The sequence below is a fragment of the Alexandromys fortis genome, unplaced genomic scaffold (genome assembly GCF_014885135.2).
Source record: "Alexandromys fortis isolate MF-2015 unplaced genomic scaffold, M_Fortis_MF-2015_v1.1 scaffold_86, whole genome shotgun sequence".
Taxonomy (NCBI): domain Eukaryota; kingdom Metazoa; phylum Chordata; class Mammalia; order Rodentia; family Cricetidae; genus Alexandromys; species Alexandromys fortis.
Genome location: NW_026067965.1, coordinates 3,854,946 through 3,879,726, shown reverse-complemented (window position 1 = coordinate 3,879,726; position 24,781 = coordinate 3,854,946). Strand labels below are relative to the sequence as shown.

Sequence of the window (24,781 nt, the reverse complement as noted above, 5' to 3'; positions counted from 1 at the left end):
TCCCTGAAACTAATCCTGTCCTCCACTGCACTCACAACCATCCTCATTCCCCAACATACACTCTATAGTGCTGCAAGTACTTGAATTCTTCTCTCTTTTTTTTTTTTTTCCCCTCTATATAATCGTGCCCGGCTTGTAACTCATTATGTAGACCAGGCTGCCTCAAAGTCACAGAGATCCACCTGCTTCTTCCTCTGTGTCCCCAGTGATGGGATTAAAGCATTATCACCAGGCCTGGCTGCTATAACTCAAACTCAACAGTTTCTAGAATTTAGAATGTCTTTTTTTTTCTTTCTGTCCTGCAGGCAAATTGTTCCCTCCCACTTTTTTTTTTGGTTATTGTGGTGGTGGTGGTTTTGAGACAGGGTCTGCCTGCCTCTGCCACCCAAGTGCTGAGATTAAAGGCCTGGTGTCACCACACCCGGCTCCCTCCTGTGCTTTTGACTGGCACAGCCCCACTTATCTAGCTGTGACCTTCAGGAAGCCCCACCGACCACCCTCACCTCTAAGGTGTTTCCTCAGGCTGCACTCAAATTGTCTGTTGTTCCCACCCCCATCCCCAAGCTTTTTTTTTTTTTTTTTTTTTTTGAGAAGGGGTCTCCTGTAGCCAGCCTTAAACTTCTGACCTTCCAGACTCTGAGGTTATAATCAGGACAACTGTGCCTCTCCCTTTTTAGTTTTGCTGACACAAGGTCTTGCTCTAACGGTCCCGGCATTTAGAACGTAGCCTACGCTGGCCTTAAACTCCTGACAATCCTCCTGCCTCAGTTTCCCAAGTGCTGGGATTACAAGCATGCACCATGATGCCTGGCTCTGAGGCCCAGCTCCCTTTTGCTCCTCTACGAGTTTGCAAAGACAGAGAACAAGGATCCGGAATGGCTGGTGGTTAAGTCTTTAGGACCGGGCTGAGGGGTTGGCACTAAGCAGGTACATAGCAGATGTAGTTGAATGAACGAATACTCGACTCTTAGAGATGACTTTGTCTCTTTTTTTGGAGGCTATGGCTTGGGTATTTTGAAAAGGGTCAGGTAATGACAGAACTGTGGCATTCCCCACTGCAAGGGTGTACTGGGAAGTCGCTGGGGTCACGAGAGAGGCCCCAGTGTGCTGAGCCTGAAATCATGGGGTCGTTCTTGCTGAACCAACTCTTTGGCTTCTGTTTTCTCACTCCTTGCCAGAAATAAATCATGTTCTGAGTGACTGGAGTCATTGCTCACAGCTCCGTGAGCCGGTGTAGGGTGGGGCGAGGGGCAGTGGCCTTGGGGCTCCTGTCAGCAAAGGCCCAGGCCTTTGGGCTGGGGGGGAGGGGAAGGAGTGGCTGGTCCTATCCCTAGGAGGCTGCAGTCATGGGGGGGGGGGGGGGGAGACAATGGGGCTCAGCGTCTGCTCCTAGCAGGGAGAAGGGACCCTCCAGTGAAAAGCCAGGGAGAGCAGGGAAGTGTGGGAGGAATTGATGAGAAGGGGTGGAGCCAAGGAGATGCAGCCCGGAGGAAGGAGGGAAGGGAAAGGAAGAGCGCAGGGAGGGGAGAGGATCCAGGCTTCTCTTCGGCTCGGTGACCTGGTCCGGAGCCGCAGCTTCCCTCGCTTTGTCTGGGCCCGCCGAGACCTCAAGTTTCTCGCCCAGCTTCTGCCCCAGTCCAAGGGTCAGGCATCCAGCAGGTGCTCAATACTTACTTGGGAAAATAAGAAATGTGGCCAACTTTGCTCTGGGAACTTTTCCCCCGTGTTGTCTCCACTCCTCCGGAGAAGCCGAGGACAGAGCTGGTCTTGGGAGCACGCCCAGGCGCCCCATGAATAATTGACCCTTGGTGGCGACACTGCCCGGCTCTGTCCGCGGGCTCGGTACCCGCCCTGCGTCGGAGTCGAGCGGCGCAGCTGAGTGGCGGGTGTCCGGGAGGTTGGAGGCGGGGTGTCCGGCCTGTCCCAGAGCTGGGAGGAGGCCAGGCTCTGCTGAACCCCGGGCCCTGCAGGGAGCCACAAGGGCCCAGACCTCAGCTAACGACCACGCCTCGGCGCCCCCAGCCGTGCACCCCGGGACCGAACCCAGGCCATGGACTTGGGAAGGCCGCGAGGGACTGAACTCCTCTGAACCCCTTCGCACCCGGGTCCCAGCGATCGCAGCCGGAGCCGTTCCCTCGAGTCTGACCGTCCAGGGCTCTAAACAGCTGTTTAAAGGCGCTTTACTGTTCAGGGCTCTGCGGCTACGTTTGCTTCAAGCCCATCTGCCCACTTAAAAAATATATTAAGTGAAGAGCACCCCCCCCCGCCCCCAGCTTTCACCCCTGGCTGGGGAGGGGGCGGACTCAGAGCCCCTACCCGCATTTCGGAAGGACGGGGCTCCTAGGGACTCCCCCGGACTCCCATCCCAGAGGCTCTTCTTTGGGATAGGACACCCCAGGCTTCCTGGGGGGGGCTGTCCTCTCGGGCCCCCTTTGTGCCTGGCAGGGACAGCCCCCCATTTCCATTCGCGGTTCTGACGCTCCCTTCTCCCCCGCTTGTTAATCTTTGTTCCCCTTTTCTGCTGAGAGGAGGGGAAAAAAAGAGGGAGAGGGAGAAAGAAAAGAAGGAAAAAGGCGTGACTCGATTTTCAAACGAAACTCCCACAGCAAACAAAACCCTTTTAGAGAAATAAGAAAGGAGGAAGGAGGAAGAAAAGAGGAAAGGGGAAGAAAAAAAAAGAGAAGCCTCCAGGCTTGCAATTCGAGTAGCAGAGTTGCACCGAAAGAAAAGAAGAAAAATCCTCTCTGCGGTAGAAAGAGAAAAAGAAAACTTGGGCCGACAAGAGGGGGGTGCTGGGGGGGTGGAAGGAAGTGAGAAAACAAAAGAGAGATAAAAGGGCTGCTTTTCTGTCTCTCTTCCTCTGCGAGCTGGCTTAGGAGGAGCTGTTTAGCATCCCTTCACGTCAGCCCTGCCTCATTCCCTTCTTCCAGGGAGGGAGAGAGCGCGAGCGAGCGCGAGAGAGAGCAGGAGGGAGAGAGAGAGAGGGGGAGAGAGAAAGAGAGGAGCCGGAGGGAGGGTGGCAGAGCAGGGCGGGCGCGCGTGGAGGCGGCGCGCAGCAGCAACCCGGGCGGTGGGCAGCAGGAGCCCCCGGCCCGCCCGGCCCGGCCAGCCGAGGGCCCCCAGCGCCAGGAGCCGCGCCCGGACCCAGGGTGAGTGTCCCGCGCGGCCCACGGCCCCGCCAACCCCCGGCGGCCCGCGGCGGGGTGGCTGGGGGCGCGGGGGTGGGTCGCTGCGGCCGCGGTCGACCCGCCCCCCGCCTCTCCCCGGGGACGGCGGCGCGCAGGCCCGCAGCCGCGCTGCAAACATGTCGTCTTTTCCTTTCACTTCCACATTCCCTCATGCCGGAGAGCTGGAGCGAGAGAGGGAGAGCTGGGGAAAGAGGGAGAGATGGCGTCTGGGGGGAGGGAGAGAGGGGGGAAGGGAAGGAGAGAGAGGGAGAGAGGGAGGAGAGCGCGCGAAGGGGAAGAGAGAGAGAGAGAGAGAGAGAGAGAGAGAGAGAGAGAGAGAGAGAGAGAGAGAGAGAGAGAAGCAGAGGCAGAGAGAGGCAAAATGAAAGGAAAGCGCGGCGGCGGCGCGGGAGGCCGGGGAGGCGGCGGCGGTCTTCGGCCCGCACGTGGGTGTCGCGGCGCTCGAGGACGCTCCCCCCCGCACCCGGCCCGGGACCCAAAGTTTCACCCCTCGCCGCCCCGCCCCTGCGGCTGCCCACAAACTTTTTACTCCGGGAGCGGGTGGGGTGGCCGCGCGGCCGAGCCAGTGGGGTGGCAAGGGCGCAGCGCGCTGCTGGGGTGCCCGGCGCCCCTCGAGGTCAACGGGGGTCTCCAGCCGGGTGCCGCGGGCCCCAGGTCCCCCTCCGTAGCCCCGGCTCGGACCTGTTGAAGGCGCTCGCCCGGTGCTGGGAAAGGGTGGGCAGATCCCCATGGCTGGTCTAGAGCCTCCCGTGGCTCGTTCTTCCTTCCTCACCGCCCCCTCTCCCTCTCCTCGCGGTCATTTTCCTAATTGGACGGAGCTGTGGGGCGTGATCGTCGGCGTCAGGTCGAGGAGCCCCCCGAATTCGGTGGTCTTCCTTCCCCGACTCTCAGACCCCACTGAACCGGCCTCGGTGTTACCACCACCCCGAGCTGCGGACTTGCTAACTCGTGCGTAGCGGGGTTGTTGGTTTTCTTGTTCTCTCTCTCTCTCTCTCTCTCTCTCTCTCTCTCTCTCTCTCTCTCTCTCTCTCTCTCTCTCTCTCTCTCTCTTTACTTGCCTTTTAAGATGACTTTTATGGTCCCTGCCACTGCTTCCCTCCAGTCTAAACTGTAGTTTGGGAAGATTTAAGAGGCCAGGGAGGTGCTTGTGTGGACTTTAACTAATCCAAAACGGTCATTAATGTATCTCTACGCCCTGCGAGATGGTTCCGGCCAGGCCATGCAGTAGCCTGGGTGTGTTTTCACCCGGACACTGCGGAGTTCCTCTACGGTCTTAGCGGCCAGCCTGCCAGTGAGGGGACACTTGACCCGCGGGCCCAGTGCCCTATCTTCGAAGGGCACCCTGGGCGTCTTTCTTTCCGTTTACAATGGAAACTGTCCGCCACTGTCCACCTGAAGCCGTAACTAGTCCCTGTGGGTACCTCGGAAGCTCACAAAACTCCCTCACAGGTGGGAGGAGGACTTTGTGCTGTTGGGGGTCATCCAGCCAGCTTTGACGCTGCCCTCTCAGCCTTGCCTTTTGTGCGTGTGTAAGTAAAAGCAGTCAAAGTTCATGTCTGCCAAAGAGAAGAGCTGGTGTGTGGGAACAGGGGGCGGGGGAGGGCTTGTATCACCTTACTAGGGCTCTTCAAAGGTTCAGGGAGCTGGTGTGGGAAAGGGGGAAAAGGTCCGGTCCTTCACCGTCTTTAGATTTAAGAAAGTGTATTGTTATCAAAGCTGATGGGCCTGTCTGGTTTTTATTTTGAGAGGTCGTGTGACCATCGCTTTTTCACTTGTTTCAAAGCAAACTTACCTTTGAGAGCTTGCTCTGTGTTTTGGTCTGCTCCCCTCTCATCCCACACCCTAACCCCGTGCCAGGCACCTGCTGTTCTTGGAGCACAACCTTGAATTGACAGCTCCTAGCTCCAGCCACCTTGTGGAGCTGGCTTTGCTGCCTGAGGGCACTGGATAGAGCTTGGGGTAGGGGGAAATGGACAGGTGGATCCTATCTGGTTCCTCTAGTCTGGTCTGGTTTCCTACATGACCATGTGCCAAGAGTTCTGTGAGTTTCACAGGGACAGACTGACTTCTCTGTTGCCTGGCGTGTCTTCTTCAAGCTGTTCTGAGCTGACCCTTGGGCCCATGGTGTATGAGGCATCTATTTTGTGCTCTTCTGTCACAATGAGGCATTTTATTTTAGGATCTCTGACAAGGTCTAGAATATCTTTTGGGTTGGAGGAAAGAGTAATGGGGATCACCAGAGAGTTTGCATAGCTTCTGGTTTGCCTTGTGGCCTAGAAACCTCTCTAGTAAGGCTGATCTTGGGAAGCAGCTAACGACTATTTCCTTCTCTTTTGAGACTGAATCTCACTACTGAGTCCAGACTGGCCTTGAACTGGTGATCTTCCTGTCTCTCCCAAGTGCTGAGACTATAGGCATGTGCCATCACGCCTGGCTCTGGCATGGCTTGTTTCTAGAAGGGTATAAGTTACCTGTGGGTAACTAACCCCTTTGGGGGTTGCATATCATATATTTTACATTATGATTCTTTTTTATTTTTATTTATTGGTTTTTCGAGACAGAGTTTTCTCAGTGTAACAGTCCTAGCTGCCCTGGAACTAACTGTGTAGACCAGGCTGCTACGAACTCACAGACATCTTGTTTGCCCACTGAGTGCTGGGATTAAAGGCATGTGCCTGTGCCACCCTTGCCTGACCTATATTAGAATTCTTTTTTTTTTTTTTTTTTTGAGACAGGGTTTCTCTGTGAAATAGCCTTATCTATCCTGGAAGGAACTAGCTTTTGTAGACCAGGCTGGTATTGAACTCATGAAGATCTGCCTGCCTCTGCCTCCCGAGTGCTGGGATTAAAGACGTGTGCCACCACTGCCCTGCCTGATTCTTTTCTCTTTTCTTTTTTTTTTTTATAATTTTTAATTTTTTTGGTTTTTCGGGACAGGGTTTCTCTGTGGCTTTTGGAGCCTGTCCTGGAACTAGCTCTTGTAGACCAGGCTGGTTTCGAACTCACAGAGATCCACCTGCCTCTGCCTCCTGAGTGCTGGGATTAAAGGCCTGCGCCACCCTCGCCCGGCCCCTGCCTGATTCTTAACAGTGGTCAAATTACAATTGTGAAGTAACAATGAAATAATTTTATGGCTGGGGGTCACCACAGCATGAGACACTGCATTAAAGGGTCGCAGCCTTAGGCAGGTTGAGAACCACGGAATAGTAGAAATCTAAAAGGAGGCATCTATTGCTTTTCAGAGGAAACAGGTGAGGGGGCCACCACTCCCCACACACTGGTTTGGTGCAGGTTCCTCCTTTGCTGCAGTCACCCACAGGTCCCTCACGCCTTACCAGGGCTTGGCCCCATGCAAGCTCACTCAGTTTGCAGAAGGGAAGGATCCCACCTATGCTAGGTCTCTGGTAAAGATGGTCGAACCATTGCTTTGACTTCAAAGCTAGAAAATCTTAGAGACTGCTTAAAAACATCCAAGACAGGAAGCAGCCCATTGACCTAACAGTTAATAGCGGGGAGCCCGGGATCTGTTCCCAGCACTTCCCACAAGGCCTCTACCTTGACTGCTGCTATGGCTTCCCGGCCGCACATCCTTCAAAGAACGTGGCGATGAAGACGTGGCGCCAACCAGGGGCTTGTAGTGCCTGTGCAGGCCAGGGCAACACGGCCTTATTTTCTAGGTCTGCCGTCCTTGCTGCTCTGGGGGACTGGGCAGGCCAGGGCAGTTATCAGGGGAGCTTGCTATTTTAACACCAACCTCTTTAAAGCCGTAGCAGTTCAGCGGGGTGGGAGTTTAGTCACCGGGATGTCCCTAAATTACTGGGTTTTGATCTGGAATACTTTCTTCATACTTTGTGCTTGTGCGTGGTTTATTTAGGGTTGGCCGGAGGGGAAGAATGGGGACAGAAGCAAGGGCCTCAGCTAGCTGATCTCCATTCAGGGTTTAGATCTGCTAGAATGTCTGTTTAGTGGGGCAGAGAGCTTGGCTCCGTATGGATTTTCCCCTTCCAATCTATTTATTATTGATTTATTTATTGCTTATTTGCTTTGCCCATTGCTAAGCCCATGTAAGACTAATATACAGTTGGCCTTTCATAAATACTTGTTGAATGATGTACTGGGCATTAGGAAAAGCATTTCCCTCCCAGGAGTAGCCCAGAAATGACACACAGAGGCAGGGACAGGGAGGTGATTGATGGGAACTGCAGAGTTGTGCTGTGATTCATTGTCTCAAACAAGCTCCAGACAGGTAAGGCAGGAGGGGGCTGGGAAGAGTGGATCCTGAATGGGTGGAGCCACAGGGTGGAGACTTCTGCAAAACAATAGAGAGGTTTTGAATTGGACACTGGGAGAATTACATAGTCAGGTGTTCCGGGCCAGGATTATGCTAAAGTATATATATCATCTCCCATAGTCCTTGTCAGGTGCTGGCAAACACATGGCTGTGCTCTCGCTTGGTAGCCTGGGAAACAGCCCAGAGGAGTCAAGGCACTTGTCTGGGGCCTCAGAGCTAGCTAGCGTCTGAGCCAGGTGGAGTGGCTTCTGACTTTGCTTCCCTACAGTAACAATGTGGCCAGGCCTCTCTACTCGTACAAAGGAACTGGGTCTTCAGCTTCTGGGTTCTTCTGAAAGGACAGTGGAAGAGGAGCAGATAAAAGCATTGTCAGTCTGCCCCAGAGAGAGGGGTCCTCACACTGCCTGATGATGGCTCGGCCGATGAGGGCTGAAAGGGTGAGCCTGCTTTCCAGGCTCTGGTTACTCCCCAGTACCAGTCCCAGTTCAGGACTATTTTTGTACCTGACAAGAATTTAGGATGCATGCGCACACGTATGAACACAGGTGATGCCTGAATTGAATCCAGGGTTTTGCACATGTGCAGAACCACTGAGCTACACCCCTACCTGATTGGAGTACGTTTACACTGGTGGGAATTTTAAAGCTTAGGACTGTACTGTTGAGGGCTGGGCATATGGCTCAGGCGGGAAAGTGTTTGCCTTGCAAACAGGAGGACCAGAGTTAGAGGGTCAGCACCCACATGAAATCCATGGTACACACTTGTAACTCTAGAATTGGAGAGGTGGAGACAGGAGGGTTTCAGGGGCTTACTGGGTAGGCACCCTAACTAATCCAGGAGACCATATCTCAAAACCAAGTGGATGCATGTAGACATGAATATATGCATCCCCACACACAAATGCACCCACATATAGGAACACACACACACACACACACACAAGAAAGGTCACCATTGGCTTTGGAGTCTCCAGATGTCCCACATATACAGGCCAGTCTGCTAGCCCAGCGAGGTCCAGATCAGCGCAGCTGCCTGTGTCTGGGCAGTCTATGGTGTTCTAGGCACTATGCTGACCCGTCCTCCTGGAGCTCACAGTCTGTCTGGGAGACAGACATTAAACGAATAATTACACAAATACTCTTTAATTACAGTTGTTATAAATGCTTCAAAGGAAAAAGTTCAGAGGCATGGGAGGCAATAATTAGGGAGGGAGGAGCAAAGGGACGGTCCCTGAAGAAAGGGCATTTGAAACAGCCTCCTGACTGGGAAGGAGCGTTTTAATCAGGGTGGTATACATTGTTGTCTTTTCTTTCTTTGGAAATAGAAACAGTAAAGAAGAGAAAGGCACTCTGGGTAATAATGCACAGGTTTAGACAGCTGGTACCCGTCTGACTGAAAACCTTTATTAACATTTTATTTCTTTTTATTAAAGATTTTATTTAATTTTATGTGCATTGCTGTTTTGTCTGCATTCGTGTCTGCATTATGGTGTTGGATCCCCTGGAACTGCAGTTATAGATGGTTGTGAACCGCCATGTGGATGCTGGGAATTGAACCTGGGTCCTCTGGAAGAGCAGCCTTTGCTCTTAACTGCTGAGCCATCTCTCCATCCCCCAAACATTTTATTTCTTCACTATGTATGTGTTTGAGCACAAGAATGCCATGGCACCTTGTGTGGAATCAGAGGACAATTTTGACTTTCCATCATATGGATCCTGGGGGATTGAACTTAGGTTGTGGGGCTTGACAGCAGGTACCTTAGCCTGCGAAGCTATCCTGCTGACAGCTCCTCTCCCCTCTTGATGGGTTTCTGTTTGTTTGGTTGTTTTTAGTAACTAAGGCTGGCCTCAATTGCTGTGTAGCTGAGAGACTGGCCTTGAACACCCGGTCCTCCTTTAGCAGCTCCCAAGTGCTGGGATTGCAGGCACGTGCCACCAAACCCTGCTTGCCTTAAGTTCACAGCCACTCTCCTGCCCCTGTCTCCCCAGTGTTAGGATTCCAGGCACCTCACCAGGCCTGGCTGGGTCTGTTCACTTGGACATGAATCTTGCTGTTCTATGTGGTTGATGTACCAGCACCATCTGCATTATCTGGGAGCCTGGTTGAAATGCAGACTCCTGGGCCCCTGGGCAGGTTTGCTGAACCTGCATTTTAACAAGAGCACACCAGAGGTGGCACAGGTGGACACAAGACCCGAACTGGAAGGTTATTAGTTTTGCAGGCAAGGAGCGGTATGACCTGGAACACCGGCTCTGCCAAGTAGCAGGGAATTAGGCAATTTCCCAGGGCCCTTCTGGCGGCTCTGACCTTTAGTTTTGGAGCTTTGTGCTGTTTGCAAGCCTGTTGAGGGCCAGGGTCAGCGCCACTGCCGCCTCCACCACTGCGCCCTGCAGCCTTCACCCCTGGGGTCTCCCCTTTCACTTTAGTAAAGCACTCAGTGCCCTTAGAGCTTTTATGACACGGATCAGGATCAGGACGTTGTAAGGGTATTGGAGCTTTGTGGCCCAGACTGTACTCAGGGAGACTGAGCCTAAGTAAGGAAAACTGACAAGGTCAAAGGGCTTTAGGGAAGAGAGAGGTAAGGTTTCTACCAGAAGTGGAAGTTAAGGGGGGTGGGGTGGGAAACCTGCTCAGTCATTCGTGGGTGGGAATTTAGTCCCTGGCTCCCTGAAGTCACTTCAGGGAGGACTAGACAGTCCTTTATTTCCTGCAGTTGGGATGGGGTTTTTACTGGAGCGATGCAGGTTTTGTTTGTGGTGTTTAGGAAGAAGACTACTCATTAGAATCAGAGGAGCCCTTGGCTCTGACACAGTGGATCTCAGCCTGTGGGTCTTGTCCCTTCCCAGAGGTCACATTTTAGATGTTTACATTACCATTCAGAATGGTAGCAAAGTTACAGTTATGAAGTAGCAATGGAGTAATTTTATGTTGGGAGTCACCATGACACAAGGAACTGTATTAATGTCGCAGCATTAGGACAGTTGAGAACCACTGGTCTAAGCTAAGCTGCTGGTGATAGAACTCAGGGTCTCTTGCATGCAAAGCCAGAGAAAAATGTCACCACTGGCTACAGCTGTAGCCCTTTTTCTTTTTCTTTTTTCCCCTTTTCTTTCACTTTCATTTTAATAAAATGATTGTGTGGGGGAGGAGTGTATGTGCACGTGGCTGTCAGAGGACAATTTGTGGGCATCCACTCTCCTACCACCATGTGGGTCCTGGGGATTGAACCTGGGTTGTTAGATGTGATGGTCAGTACCCTTACCCTTTGAGCCATCTTGCTGACCCTCGCTTTTTATTTTGAGACAAGGCTTAAACTTACCTTGCTCCATAGCCAGGGCAGACTGTGACTAGCTATCACCCAGATCTTTGATTCAACAGTACTTACTATGTCCTGGGCACAATTCTAAGTACTTTACATACCGTCAATTAGCTTAATTCCTTATTTTTTTTCTTCTGGTGGTGGCGGGGGTGGAGATTGAAACAGTCCTGTAGCCCAGGCTGCCCTCCAGCGTGCTGTGTGGAGCTGAAGTTGGCCTCGAACTCCGAATCCCCTTTCCTATACTTCCTGTGCTGGAATTGCGGGGCCTGTGCTACTGTAGGGAGCTCTGTTTCAATATTTAAATTAGCTCCTTTAAATAGAATAACTTTGCTGAAGTCACATGTAGCAAGCACTAGACAGAGCCAGACACATGTAGCGAGCATCCTCGGACACAGGTGGGCTGGGGGTGAGATCCTGTGGTAGTAGCGAGGCGCCCTCCCCCGTAGTAAGTGTTTCCTGATTGTTCACGTGTGTGACAGGAAGAATTTTCCTAAGGAAACAGAGAGTGGCTGGGTCCAGGTTCCCAGACTGCCCCTGAAATCCCGCTTCGCCACTGGGTCCAAGTTCCTCTAATTTGCAAAGCAAAGAATTAGCAAGCGTGATGCCGGCAGCCTTGAAGACTAAACATTGCGTTAGCCGAGCCTTTGAAGAGTTGCACCCTTGAATTAGGGGAGGGGACTGTAAGAGGAAATTGGGGTAGATCCCCAAACGGAACAGATTAAAGGGTGTTAAAACTGAAGCTGGGCCAAATGCATGTCAGCAGCATCATAAGGTGAAATAACTGCTTTTATTACCTCCTGATTAACGCGCAGTGCTCCCAGGCCCGACCCTCCCCCACCCCCACTGCCTTGTGTCCCCCCCCCCCCCCCCCGCAACAGAGGCTTTGCCTTCTCTTTTACTCTTTCCCGAGCTATCTGAATTTTCATTTGTATGATTTTTCCCTTTATAACATGTATGCGTGTGTTTGCAAACGAGGTCAAATCACTATCAGGAGTAAGCTGGCCTCTAAGAGGGCTTTGGTTCCGTCTTTCACACCCGCCGTTGTACCGTTCTGGTATTAAATATATATGCTCTATTGTGTGTTTATTTCTGGGAGTTCGCGGAGAGCTGTGGGGGAACGTAAGGGTTTTCTGAGCAGTCAGAACTAAGCAGAAGAGATCGCGGCCTGACTGTGTTCCCTCTGTACCCCTGGTTAGGAACGACGGAGTCAGAATGAGGCTGGAAGGACAGCCACGGAAAGCACGGATGAGAAACTAACTCTGGTGACAGCTCCCTTGTGTGTGGTTCGTCTGGGGGTGGGGGAGGTTGTATGACTGTGTGTCACCCTGGACACCCTCCCATCTCCAGCAGGACGGTGATGGCATGGTTGTGGCTTTCTGGTGGTGAAGGCAGTTCTGCATGCCTGGGAAAACACAGAGGCAAACTTGACCGCTGGTGTTACCTGTCAGTCACACCAGTCTTCCCAGTACTGACCACGTCCGACCTGCTCTCTTGAGAACTGTAGGTGCCCTTTGGAAGCCAGCGGTGTGGTTGGTTAATCTCACTTTGATTCTGATGCTGGACACTGGACCTACAAACGGTCGCGTCTGACAAGTGCTTTGTTCTATCGTTGTGACTCTATTAGCTTTAGACCTCAAGGAGGCTTGTGGAAAATGCCTTTGCTCGTCCTCCCTCTGTACCCCTACTTGTGTGGGCCTGTTCACCCCTGCCCAAGCTGGAAACCTGTGCCTGCTTCCCTAGGCAGCTGCCCCTGACCTTCCATCGTGTGCTGCCCCCACCCCCTAACCCTCACCCCGATTGCCTCAGTAGGAGTAGGCTTCCTTATCCTGGGTTCCAGGTTTCTGTCTACATTGGTGGGCAGGCCAGTCTGCTGTCGCCTTTCTTTTCTTTCTTTTTTTTTTTTTGGGGGGGGAAGCTTTCCAGGCAGGGTTTCTCTATGTAGCCCTATCTGTCCTGGAACTAGCTCTGTAGATCAGGCTGGCCTCGAACTCACGGAGATCCGCCTGCCTCTGCCTCCCAAATGCTGGGATTAAAGGCGTGCACCACCACTGCCCGGCCTATTTTCTTTTTACATCTATAGACTGCAAAAGATTTAGAGATACTTGGTGTCTGTCTTTTGTTTGTTCATATTTTGAGACTCCTTGGAATTCAGTATGTAAATCAGGCTAGACTCAAACTCACCTGGCTGGGATTAAAGGTGTACATAACCACGCCCTATCTTTTCCCCCCCCAAACAATACAGTCACTGTTGTCTCCTCTAGCATTCATTTGTCACAGTAATTTAGCTGCTTTTCTTTTTTCTTTTCTTCTGTCTTTTCTTTCTTCTCTCCCTCCTCTTTTTGTCTTGTTTTGTTTTTCAAGACAGGGTTTCTGTGTGGCCCTGACTGTCCTACAATTCACTCTGTAGACCACGCTGGTCTCAAACTCAGAGATCCGCCTGCCTCTGCCTCCAGAGTGCTGGGATTAAGGCGTGCACCACCACCACCTGGCTTCTTTTTGGTGAGGGGCTCTGCTATGTTGTGTAGACCAGGCTGACCTCATTCATGGCTATTCCAGCCTCTGCCTCTTGAGTGCTGAGATCAAAGGCGTACAACACCATTCCCACCTTCTTTTCTTTAATTCCACAAATAAATTAGTTGCTGTAGTAATTTGGATGTAATTGTCCCCCCATAAACTCACTGTTAGGTACTATTAGGAGGTGTGGCTTCATTGGAGTAGGTATGGCCTCCTTGGAGGAAGTGTGTCACTGTGGGGGTGGGTTTTGAGATTTCCTATGCTCAAGACACCGCCCACTGTCACAGACCATTTCCTGTTGCCTTCTGATGTAGCCAGCACCATGTCTGCCTGCACGCTGCCATGATTTTAATGGACTGAACCTCCGAACTGTAAGCGAGCCCCCTCGATTAAATGTTTTCCTTGTAAGAGTTGCTGTGGTCATGGTGTCTCAGCAATAGAAGCCCTAACTAAAACAAGTGCTGCTAAAAAAAATTTTTTTTACGAGTGTGTGTGTGCGTGTGTGCACACTCAAGCACTCGCTCACTCATTAGAACTCGAGGGACAACTTAGGAGAGTTCTGTTTTACCCTGCGAGAGCTGATGAGTGAACTCTGGTTCAGGTTGTTAGACTTGGCGTCCCATAGCTGCTGAGCCATCTCGTCACCCGGATGCTGTTTTAGATGCTGTGTGTGCTTATCGCTGTCTTGGCTGTCTTTTTCCTCGTCTTCAGCATCTGGTTTATGCCGGGTTTCCCCTTCATCTCAGCTCTTCCTAGGATTATAACATTTTATGGCGATGGTTTTTCAATCAGAAAATTTCAGTTTCTAAATGGCTAAAAATTTGATTTTATTATATTTAAGAATTAGTTTCACTGGGTATAGACTACAAGCTTGACGGTTGTTTGCTCTTGGTACTTACAGGCCGTGTTCCGCATGTGTTTGTTTTTTAGACAGGGTCTCACTGTATAACTTCCTGGCTATCCTGGAGCTCACTTTGTAGACCAGGCTGGCCATAAACTCACAGAAATCCTCCTGCCTCTGCCTGGGACTGAAAGCATGTGCCAGCACACCTGATCCTTTCATTGTTGATGTAGAAGTTGCTGGCCCAGTTAGGTCCTCCCTGATTGCTCCAGGGGTGGGGAGAGCAGAGTGGAAAACTACGCGTTTGCCCTTCCCTGTAGAAGTATGAAGGAGTGGATTTCGCGCAGCTGTGCTGAGGGTTTGTTAGGACCTTAAAACAGGAAGGGACGGCCTGCTCAGACCCCCACACTTAGACTCAGCTTTCTGAAAGCTTGGAGCCATGTTCCTTCTTTCTGGATCACCGACCAGTGCCTGGCTCACTGTTGGGAAGAGTCATTGCTTAATAGATACCTATTGATTGAGCAGAATTTATGGTAAAATCGATGTTACTCTTCTTGAATAATAATAAGAATGTTGTAAGGCCACCTGTCCTGTGATTGCGGGCGAGTCCGGCTTGCTCTTTCTGGCCAGTCTCTGAAAGGCACTTTCTAAGGTATTCTGAGGTACTGGCGTTCGGTGCAGTTTGAGTGTTGCTACAACACCAGATGTCAACTCTTGCCTCACAACTGTTATGGAGAGATAAGAGGGCTGCTGAAAGAGCGTGACCTAGAGGTAGCTGGACGTGAACTGGAAGAGAGGGAAATGGGCCAATGGTGGCGCACGCCTTTAACCCCAGCACTTGGGATGCAGAGGCGGGCGGAACTCTTGAGTTTAGGATGGCCAGGAATACACAGTGAAATTCTGCCTTGAAAAACAAACGAAGGGCTGAGAAGATGGCTCAAAGGTTAAGAGAACTGACTGCTGTTCCGGAGGTCCTGAGTTCAATTCCCAGCAACCACATGGTGACTCACAACCATCTATAATGAGATCTGGTGCCCAGAACACTCTATACATAATAAATAAATTTAAAAAAAAAGAAAAGAAAAACAAACGAAAGAAAGAAAGAAAAAGAGTGAACTTCCATAATATAGGGAGTGGGTGTTGCTGGCCTGGTGTGCATAAAGCCTCAGCAGATTATACAATTATAAAATTTTGACAGCTGGTATTAAAGACGTGTACCACCCTGCCCAGCTCCAAGCTCTCTTCCTTTGAATTGATACTTCATTGGTCAAGAGCCTGTCTTCCTCATCTGCCTTGGCTAGACCCAGTTGAATGTGTGTAAATCTCTGCTGTGTCTCACCAGGGCAAGGCTTGGGCAGTAGGTAGCAAAGGCAAGCCCTGCCCGCTGCATCAGACACAATGATGGAGATTAGAGATGGACTCTGCAGTCCTATCTTTGAAGTGGCCAGCTTTTATCAGAACATCTGAACTTCAGCATTATTTCAAGGGAGCTTTTATTACTGCCTGTGAACTGGCCTCAGGTAGGTGCTGGCCACTGCCTGATGCCCAGAGAGATCACTCTCTGCTCTCTGAAGCTGATGCCTTTACTTTGTCTTATGGTCAAGAAGTTTTCAGAGCCGAAAGCACTTAGTCCTTTAGAAGATTCCAGCAGAATAATTTTTAAAAAGTATTTTTCTAAACACAGGTGTAAATTGGGTGGTATGCCTTTAATTAAAGGTGAGAAAAGTTATGTATTTTTTGTCTTTTTTAATATTTATTTATTTATTTAGTATACAGTGTTAGTTTCCATGTCTGCCTACAGGACAGAATAGGGCACCAGATCTCATTATAGATGGCTGTGAGCCACCATGTGGTTGCTGGGAATTGAACTCAGGACCTCTGGAAGAACAGTCAGTGTTCTTAACCTCTGAGCCATCTCTCCAGCCCTGTCTTTATTTTTTTTAATTATTCATTTATTTATTATGTATACAATATTCTATGTGTATGCCTTCAGACCAGAGGAGGGCACCAGACCTCATTACAGATGGTTGTGAGCCACCATGTGGTTGCTGGGAATTGAACTCAGGACCTTTGGAAGAGCAGGCAATGCTCTTAACCTCTGAGCCATCTCTCCAGCCCCTTGTCTTTATTTTTGGTCTCAGAAATATCTGCATTGTTTTCCAAAGCCGGAGTATTGACTGCTGTCCCTGTGCTGAGGAGAAACGCTGTGTAGAGACAACGCTGGAGGCGTTAGCCGTGTATGTGTATAATACGAGACTAATTTACAGGCTACAACTTCAGGAAGAGTTGGATGGAACCATCCTGTACCAGCTGGCGTGGTGTGTGATGTGCTTATTTCTAAGTTAGAGTTCCTGTTTCTTCGCAAAGTCAGGGTCCTTTTAGGTGGTGGTCTCAGGGCTAGGAAGTTCTTGGGATTTGTGTGTGTGAGCTGATGGGCGCAGTACCCTGTCACTTGGCAGTTCCACCAGGGACACATCCCGACAGCCCGCCTTTGCCCTGTCCCTGGGTCTCGGTGCCGTCCCATCTCCATGTGAGTTCCTGCCGGTGGTGGAGTTGCATGGGTGAGTGAAGAGGGGCTGCACAATAACTGTTCCCCAGAGAGATGCCTTCTGATACTTAACATAGGCTTTTGATCCTAACCAGGCCTGGAGGCATCCAGCTGCCTCCCTTGCTCCCGAGCTTTTCCTGGTACGTGAATAATAAGTCTGTGCCAAGTGGAGTTGTGCTCCCTTGGGCTCCAGGACACCAGTTTGAATGAGGACCACATCTAACTAACGTGGCGTTCTAAATGCTCTGTCCATCTTCTTCGGCTCCATCCTTATCTGGGGAAACCTCCCCGTAGTGTGGGCAGGGTTCTGCTTCTCTTAGAGAGCTCATGGGAATTTCGCTGCTGACCCCGACTTTGGAGACTTTTTTTAAAAAAACCTAGATTGTGAAAATTAATTCTCTGCCCCCAAATCTCCGCGCAGAATCTGCCCCTAGCCTTTTTTTTTTTTTGTTTTTGTTTTTTGTTTTTTTCGAGACAGGGTTTCTCTGTGGCTTTGGAGCCTGTCCTGGAACTAGCTCTGTAGACCAGGCTGGTCTCGAACTCACAGAGATCCGCCTGCCTCTGCCTCCCGAGTGCTGGGATTAAAGGCGTGCGCCACCACCGCCCGCCCCCAAGCTAGTCTTAAATCAGCAGAGTAGCCCAGAGTAGGCTGGCAGTAAATTCCTGATCCTCTTACCTCTGGCTCTCAAATGCTAGGATTATGGGTATGAGCCACCACTTCTAGAACACACACGCATACATGTACATCCCCATGCAAGATAGACTATTGCTGTGTTGCCTGGGCTAGCCTCTAATACCGAGCAGTCTTTCTGCCTCAGTCTCCTGAGTTGCTGGATTGCAGGTAAACCCAGCTGGAGACTGGCTATTTCCCCTCTCTTCTGAATTTACTGTCTGCTGTGGTGGCCACTGCCCTTTCTTCAAAGAAGAGCCAAGATAAAGGGGCTTCGCTTTTTCCCCCCCCTCTCCCCCCCCCCCCCCCCCCCCACGGAGAGGACCTGCACAGAGAGGCTATGTCCTCAGAATTCGAAACTTCGTTGTGTGGCCCTGGACTGGGTGTTTCCTTGGGTGGTGGTGGCGCACGCCTTTAATCCCAGGGAGGTAGGGGTAGGCAGATCTCTGTGGGTTCGAGGTCTACAAAGTGAGTTTCAGGACAGTCAGGGCTGTTATACAGAGAAACTTTGTCCAATAAAAAAAAAAGTTTCTGTCAACTATTTTTTTTTTTTTTCAAATCCAACTCCTTCATGTGTTTGGTGAATGAAAAGTTTGGATCTTGGAGCTAGCATCGCCCCTGCCCCTTTCTCTCAGAATAACAGTAGCCATGCATGGTGGTATGTACTCGAAATTCTGCTGGAGACCGAGCTAGGAAGATCACGGGGTTACCAAGAGTTCAAGGCCGGTCTGTACCAAGCTAGTGTGGAAGTATAGCCTGAGACCCGGTCTCAAAATTAACAAAAAGGGGGTCGGGGAAACATTTCAGCTGGAAAAGCGCTTGCTTGCTTGCTTGCTTGCTTACTTCACCAACATAAAGGCCCAACAGCAGCCATGTAAAAGGCCAGTCAGGTCTGTAAGCTCAGCTCAGGGAAGTGGGAACAGGCAGAGCCAGTCTGTCTGGTGAGCTGCAGCGTCAGTGAGACATCTGTCTGGAAAGAAAATAAGGAGGAGAGCACACACAAGTGCATTTGTGGGGACAAGGTCCAGTGCACACACCCCAAGAACACATGTATGCACGACAGACAGAATAACACACAGAGATCATATGAAAATTACCTCTGATTGACCTCTTTTTTGGTTCTCTGTGTAGCCCTGGCTGTCTGGCCTCGAACTCAAGAGATTCTGCCCCTGCTTCTGTGTACAGGGATTAAAGGCCTGCACCACCACCACCACCACCACCACCACCACCACCACCACCCAGCATGACTTTTTTTCTTATTACAAAGAGATTTGTTGCAGGAAAATTAGGATTATGAATGGCGGGGAAAAAAAAATCTATAATTATTAGTATTTTTAAAGGAGAGTCTATGTAAACCCTTTCAGTGTATTTTCAATTCAAAATATGAGATTGCACAGTTTGTACCGTCTTGTTACTTAATTAACAATGTTAAATTAGTTTTTTAATTAAAATTCTCTTTGGGTTAAACAGCCTCCTTCAGATCACTGTAAAGAGTTTATAGCATTCTTTTGAGCCAGTGGATGGGCTTTTTAATCAGAGGTTGGCATCGGGTGTCTTCCTCAATTGCTGTCTGCCTGGAGCTCACCAATTGGCTTTGATTGGCCAAACCTTGGGGATCCCCTTGCCTCTGTCTGCTCAGTACTGGGGTAGCTGCAGCTGCTTGAGTAGTGGGAGTCAAACTCAAGTCAAGATAGGGTTTCTCTGTGTGGTGGTCATGGTTGTCCTGGAACTCTCTTTGTAGACTAGGCTGGCCTTGAACTCATAGATCTGCCTGCTTCTGCCCCCCAAATGCTGGGATTAAAGGTGTGGCTCAAACTCTAGTTTTAGGACCACACAGCAAGGAGTTTACCAAGCAAGGCATCCTTCAGCCCCAGGACTGGGATTTATTTAATGCAGTCTTCTGCAGTTAAGTTGTGTTCTGGTTTTTGTTGTCATTGTTTTTGATTTTGGAGACAGGGTCTCACCCTGTAGACCAGGCTAGTCTGGAAACTCTCTAGCCCAGGCTCGCCTCAAACTCTTGGCAAACCTCCTGCCACAGCTTCCCAAGTACGGAGATTATAAGCATTAGCCTCTGTGGTGGTTTGAGAGAAAATGACCCCCTAAAGGAAGTACTATTAGGAGGTGTGGCTTTGTTGGAGTGGGTGTGGCCTTGTTGGAGCCACACCCACTATGGGGCGGGCTTTGAGGTCTCCTATGCTCAAGACACTGCCCAGGACACCACCCAGTGTGTCAGTTCACTTCCTGTTGCCTTCTGATCGAGTTGTAGCCAGCACCGTGTCTGTCTGCTTCGCCGCCGTGCTCGCCGCCATGATGATCACGGGCCAAACATCTAAACTGTAAGCCACCTTGTGAATGAAATGCTTTCCTTTTTAGGAATTGCCTGGTCATGGTGTCTCTTCACAGCCAGACAAAGCCTCACTAGGACAGCCTCTGTTCTCCCCTAAGGACATAGTTAGGCGGCGACATTGTCTTGCAGAAATACCCATAGCATTTTGTTTCTTTTCACTGGACACCATCTTTTGTTTTAACGCTGCCTGCTTGTTTGGTTTTGGCTTTGGGGGATTATAAGTTTTAAGACTTCTCTTTCCCACATACATAGCTAGCAAGAAGCCTGGGAGATGCTAGCCTTGTTGGCCTGGGAGAGAAAAGTTTATCTTGGTGCCTCTGTTTTGTACAGTGAGCTCCAGGTCTGGGTTCAGAGGCCCTGTCTTGCCCTTCTAACCTCAGGCAACACTCAGGCTGTGGTTCCCTGGGAAACCTTCTCCTAGGGCTTAGGGCAGAAGGGAGCCTGCCAGGGAACTGAGGCCTGTCTCTTTGGTAGGAAGATAGCCCTAAAACAAACATCCTGTCCAAAATCTAGAGACCACTGTGGGAAAATGCTGAGGCTGGCCCTGCTGGGCCTTGGGTGGAAGGAGCTTCTGATATCCTGTGCAGGCTCCTGTCCAGACCTGAGCCTCCCACACCCTAAGCCTTCGATTTTCGTCTGGTAAAGGAACAGAGGGAAGTTAGACGGACTTTCTTGAGGAAGTAGCATTCGTGTGGGCTAAATTGGGCCTTCCTGTTCCCTGTCCTGCCTGGGTCTTCCTCCTTTCCCTCCCCCTGTTCCACATGGTAGTTGGTGGGGGGGCTCTTGGGGCCTTCTCTCCTTAGCTTTTTTTCTACTCATGCTGACATTGAGGCCTGTGTTTGGCTATGTCCACACATCAGAATACTCCTCAACCTCTGAACCCTTCTATCCTGACAGGACTGTCCAGCTGAGGCCCAGCCCAGCCTGCTGTCTTCTCTCAAGCCTGCCTGGGAAGGCCACAGGCTTGAGGAGGCCCAAACTGCCTTCCCCCAAGAGACCCAACATGCCAGCTGCTGCTGCCCAAATGGGTAACAACAACAACCAAAAAAACAACCACACAAGCCTCCCCCCCCCCCCAGAAGCGTCATTTGAGTTTCTATGAACCTGATGACTCCAGCTAGAAATGAGAGGTGCAGGTTGGGAGAGGGAGCCTGGATGCTTCCCCTGGGGTGGGCTTTGTTTAAATTTTAATATGCTCTTCCTTTCTCTCCAAGCACCAGCTCTGCTCCCAGCTCCTTTGTCACTCTCTCCCTGTTATCTTGCTGGTGGATGAGATCCCTTATCTGCTCTGCCCTCCCTTTCTTCCTAGTGCAGCATCCCCCCCATCCCAGACTGTGTCCCTCCCCCATGGGTGACAGAGCATGATAGATTCCCTTCTGCAACCTTAGATTCAGATGGAGCTTGTCACTTTGCTCTTTAGCCAGCTTCATTTGGGGAAACGGACTGACTACTCTTAATGGTGGGCCACTTGGGTGTCCTTTGAGGGGTGTTCTGCCCACCCTTAGCGCTGCGGGGAGCCATGGGTCCAAGGGTGGGAGTCTCTGTTGTGGGTAGCTTGAGATGGAGCCGGTGTGAACTAACTTCTAACTTGGCACCCCGTCAGCTTTGGTCATTCGTCACCTGCTGTGTCCTTGGTAGACAGAGACTGTTAAACAGAAACACAGGCTGCTTTTACCCAGGCAGGCCCTGATCCAAAAGACCCTGTAGACCTGAGCTCAGAGGGCAGGAGAGCACCCAGAGCTCAGGATCTAAACAGGTGTGCTTTTCAGTCTTGGCTCACCGTCATCCCCCAGCCTCCCTGTGGACAGGGCACAGGCAACTCTGCACCTGTATCTGTGCTCACTGCTGTCGTTGTTTGCTGTGGATCAGGGGTCTGTGTGCTGCCCTGAATCTTCTGACCTCTGACCTCTTAAAATTCTCCCTTCTCATCATTTAATCAGCAGATTTCTATCATGTGCCTTCCATGGGCCCAACTCTGTGATGTACAAGTAAGTGATGCTGGGTATCGGATTTACACACAGCTTGTGGAACCCACTGTGGGTTTTTGCTAGGGGAAGGCTCCCCCAGTGAAACACCGGGGAACCTTTCCCTAGCGGTTTTGTTGTTATTTTGTTTTCTGGTTTGGCTTTTTGTTGTTCCCTGTTTTGTGTTGCCGTGTAGCCCAGTCTGGCTTTGGACTTGTGGAGACCATCCTGCATCAGTCTCCCAAATGCTGGGGTTACAGACCAGAGCCCCCACGCCTGGCTGGTTGTGTTTGCAGTGCCAGCAGCAGACTGCGGGGCGGCTCTTGTGCTGGAAGCCCTCACACTGAGTTTCTTCCCCAGCCTGGAAATCAAAATCTGCTCTTTGACTGTCCTAGGGGCGGGGGAGGGGGCGTCATGGGTTGGTGGGGATGGTATCTAGCAGGCAAAGAGAGCTCTGCAAGCGCAAGCCCAGGGCGTCTGAGGAGATGGCGGTGCTGGGTGTGAATGGGAGGTAGAGGGTGGAGATGGAGATACAGGTTGGGCGAACTTGGACGTGTCAAAAGCTCAGCCATTCTCTGGGGTCTTGTCATGGTCACCAGTGGGTTCTGAGCAAGAAACAGTATGGGAGCTCACCCTGGCGTGACCGTGACCAGGCACTTGGCCATATCTGCTTGTGGAAATCCCCTTGGGAATGTTGGCCTGAGAGCTGAGGACCCCTCATGGGAATGCATATGGTACTTTGGCTTGAATTCTTTATTGTTTTCTCCTAGAACTCCCTCTCGATGTTCGCAGATAATTTACAAAAGTACGTCCTCTGTACTTGGCTGTGTTTCTTAAAGCTCGTTGAGAAATTACCCAAACTAAAATGCTTCCACTGTGGCGTGTTCTGCATACATACCTTATTCTGCATTTGTGAATGTAGCAAGAGCTGTTGAAACGTGGCATAAACTGAGCTGGGCTTCCCCAGCAAAGGGAGGAGGAGAGCCAGTTTGCGCACTCATTGTGTATGTTAGATGCTGGGCTAGATTTGTTTGTTTGTTTGTTTGCTGTGTGTGTGTGTGTGTGTGTGTGTGTGTGTGTTACAGAGAGAGCGAGCATGAGAACTGGAGGTTGAGGACAGCTTGACAACTTGCAGGAGTCTGCCTCTCCACCTCCATCATGACTGACATCTTGCTGTATTTGGTTGGCCATCTTAGTCTTAATCCCAGTCCTACAGAAAAGGGCCAGGAGTCCAGAATTCCCTGACAATTCTTCTGACTCCATGAGCCTAGACTGTCTAGCACATTGGGTGGGGTCTGACCACTACGCTGGGGTGGAGAGACTTAGACAATGATTGAGACAACTGGTTACTCCTGTCCCCATCCTCTTAGACCTCTTGGCCTCAACACAGAACTCAGGGCAAGGAGAATGCTGGGTAGGGACAGGAGGTTGATCTCAGTAGGGAAGGACTCCAGGAAACTGGAGGAAGGGTGGTAAGGCCGGAGCCCAGGTGACTGGCGGGACTGGAGCTGGGTGCTTCGTTCACTGAATGATGAGTGCTCCAGGAACAGCCAGGGACCACTTTCTCCCCTGTTGTTCCTGCCACATACTCCTCCTCCTTCTGGGAACAGTTTTAGAGCTAGCTGTAGACCTCCCTAGGATTTTTGGCCCCTCTCTCTCTCTCTCTCTCTCTCTCTCTCTCTCTCTCTCTCTCTCTCCCTCCCTCCCTCCCTCCCTCCCTCCCTCCCTCCCCAGAACTGTTGTCATTAGAAAAGGGCGGGGGAAGCTAGCTGGCTGTCCAACACGAGCATCCATTCATTCCCTTTGCCGGAATCAGAGCAACCTGGTAGGTCCTTCACAGGCGGCCATCCTCAAATGTTGTGTCCAAATCCAGTTATTTCTGGTGGCTTCTTTGACTGTGACGGGGGAGGAGGGTTGCGGAAACCCGGTTTTATCAGCAGTGTGGAGAAAAGGGAGGGAACCATGCTAGTCAGCCCTATGGCTCTGAAGGGAATCTGATGCACGTGAAAACGTTAGCACTAAAAATTGTTCATGATCTCCTTAACTAGAAATTATGAACGCCTTGCGGTCCTCATAGCAGCCCCTCCCCTTGCTGTTTTCAGCCACACACTGCCCTTGAACATGGCCACGCGCCTATCGAACTTTGCTTCCTCCTCGTTTACTTTTGACATAACATTATGGCAAGCAAAAAGTTTCCAAGCGCTTGGGCTTTGCGAGTGAGCATATGCTCGGCAGACACGCTGTCAGCTCCCTTAACCAACTGCAAGAACTCACATTCTACCCAAAACAGAAACAGTGCCAGACCAGGGGGTCTTTGATCACCAGGCTGCAAACCCAGCCAAAACACTGCAGATTCAAACGCTCTGCAGCCCAAACCCAGCCACTCAACAGGATTGTAAAACCTGCTTCTGAGGTGTTCCTGGATCAGGGAAGACATGAAGATAGTGACAAATGCCTAGAAAAAGCGTTTAAACCAGAGGGCTACATAACCAAACCTACGGGGGACAGTTGGTTCTAGGCTCGGCATCAATGCCTTTATTATGAAAAAGAGAAAGAAAAGGCAGAGTAAATGAAGCGTTCAGCTTGAGATGTTGGAGGGGTGGGTGTATCAAAACATCCCCCTGGGAAGTGGGAGGAAAAATCAGCTAAAGATAAAAGCAGAAACACTGAAATTAACAAACAAAACAGCAACACTGAAACTAACATCCTAGAGCAGATTCTGTGTTTAAACAAAGTAGCCTAATCTGGCAGATTTATTTGAGAAGGAAAGGAAAAAAGAAAACAATACTAGGACCAGGAAGGGGGGGGGCACTTCAATAGATCTAGAGATTTTTAAATGGAAAATTTATGCATGGCAATAGGTTTATATTTGAAAAATCCCAATTAAATGCTGGCTCCTCTGAAAATGTATATGCTGCTAATGGAGGAGAAAAAAAAAAATCGTGATTCTTATCAGAGCGCTGCTGCCTCCTCCTCCACCCGAGACACCATTCCCCATGCTTTTGCTGGTTATTTTCAAATTTGATGGTGCTGATAGTGTTACACTGTTCTGTGGCTTTAGCAAAAGATTGAGAAGTCGCTGGTTCATTCTACAGAGCG

At 50.6% G+C, this 24,781-nt stretch overlaps 1 protein-coding gene across 6 annotated transcripts in view; it reads left to right on the top strand.

Moving 5' to 3' along the window:
• The first annotated feature begins 575 nt into the window (after window positions 1–575).
• Znf710 (zinc finger protein 710) overlaps window positions 576–24,781 on the top strand; it is a 70,018-nt gene continuing 45,812 nt past the window's right edge. The window contains exon 1 of one of the 6 annotated variants that reach the window (XM_050153915.1): window positions 576–1,659. In XM_050153915.1, the coding sequence (XP_050009872.1) occupies window positions 1,454–1,659 (206 nt within the window). In that variant the 5' untranslated portion in view covers window positions 576–1,453. The other 5 variants (XM_050153917.1, XM_050153914.1, XM_050153918.1 and 2 more) reach the window with 5 other exon arrangements.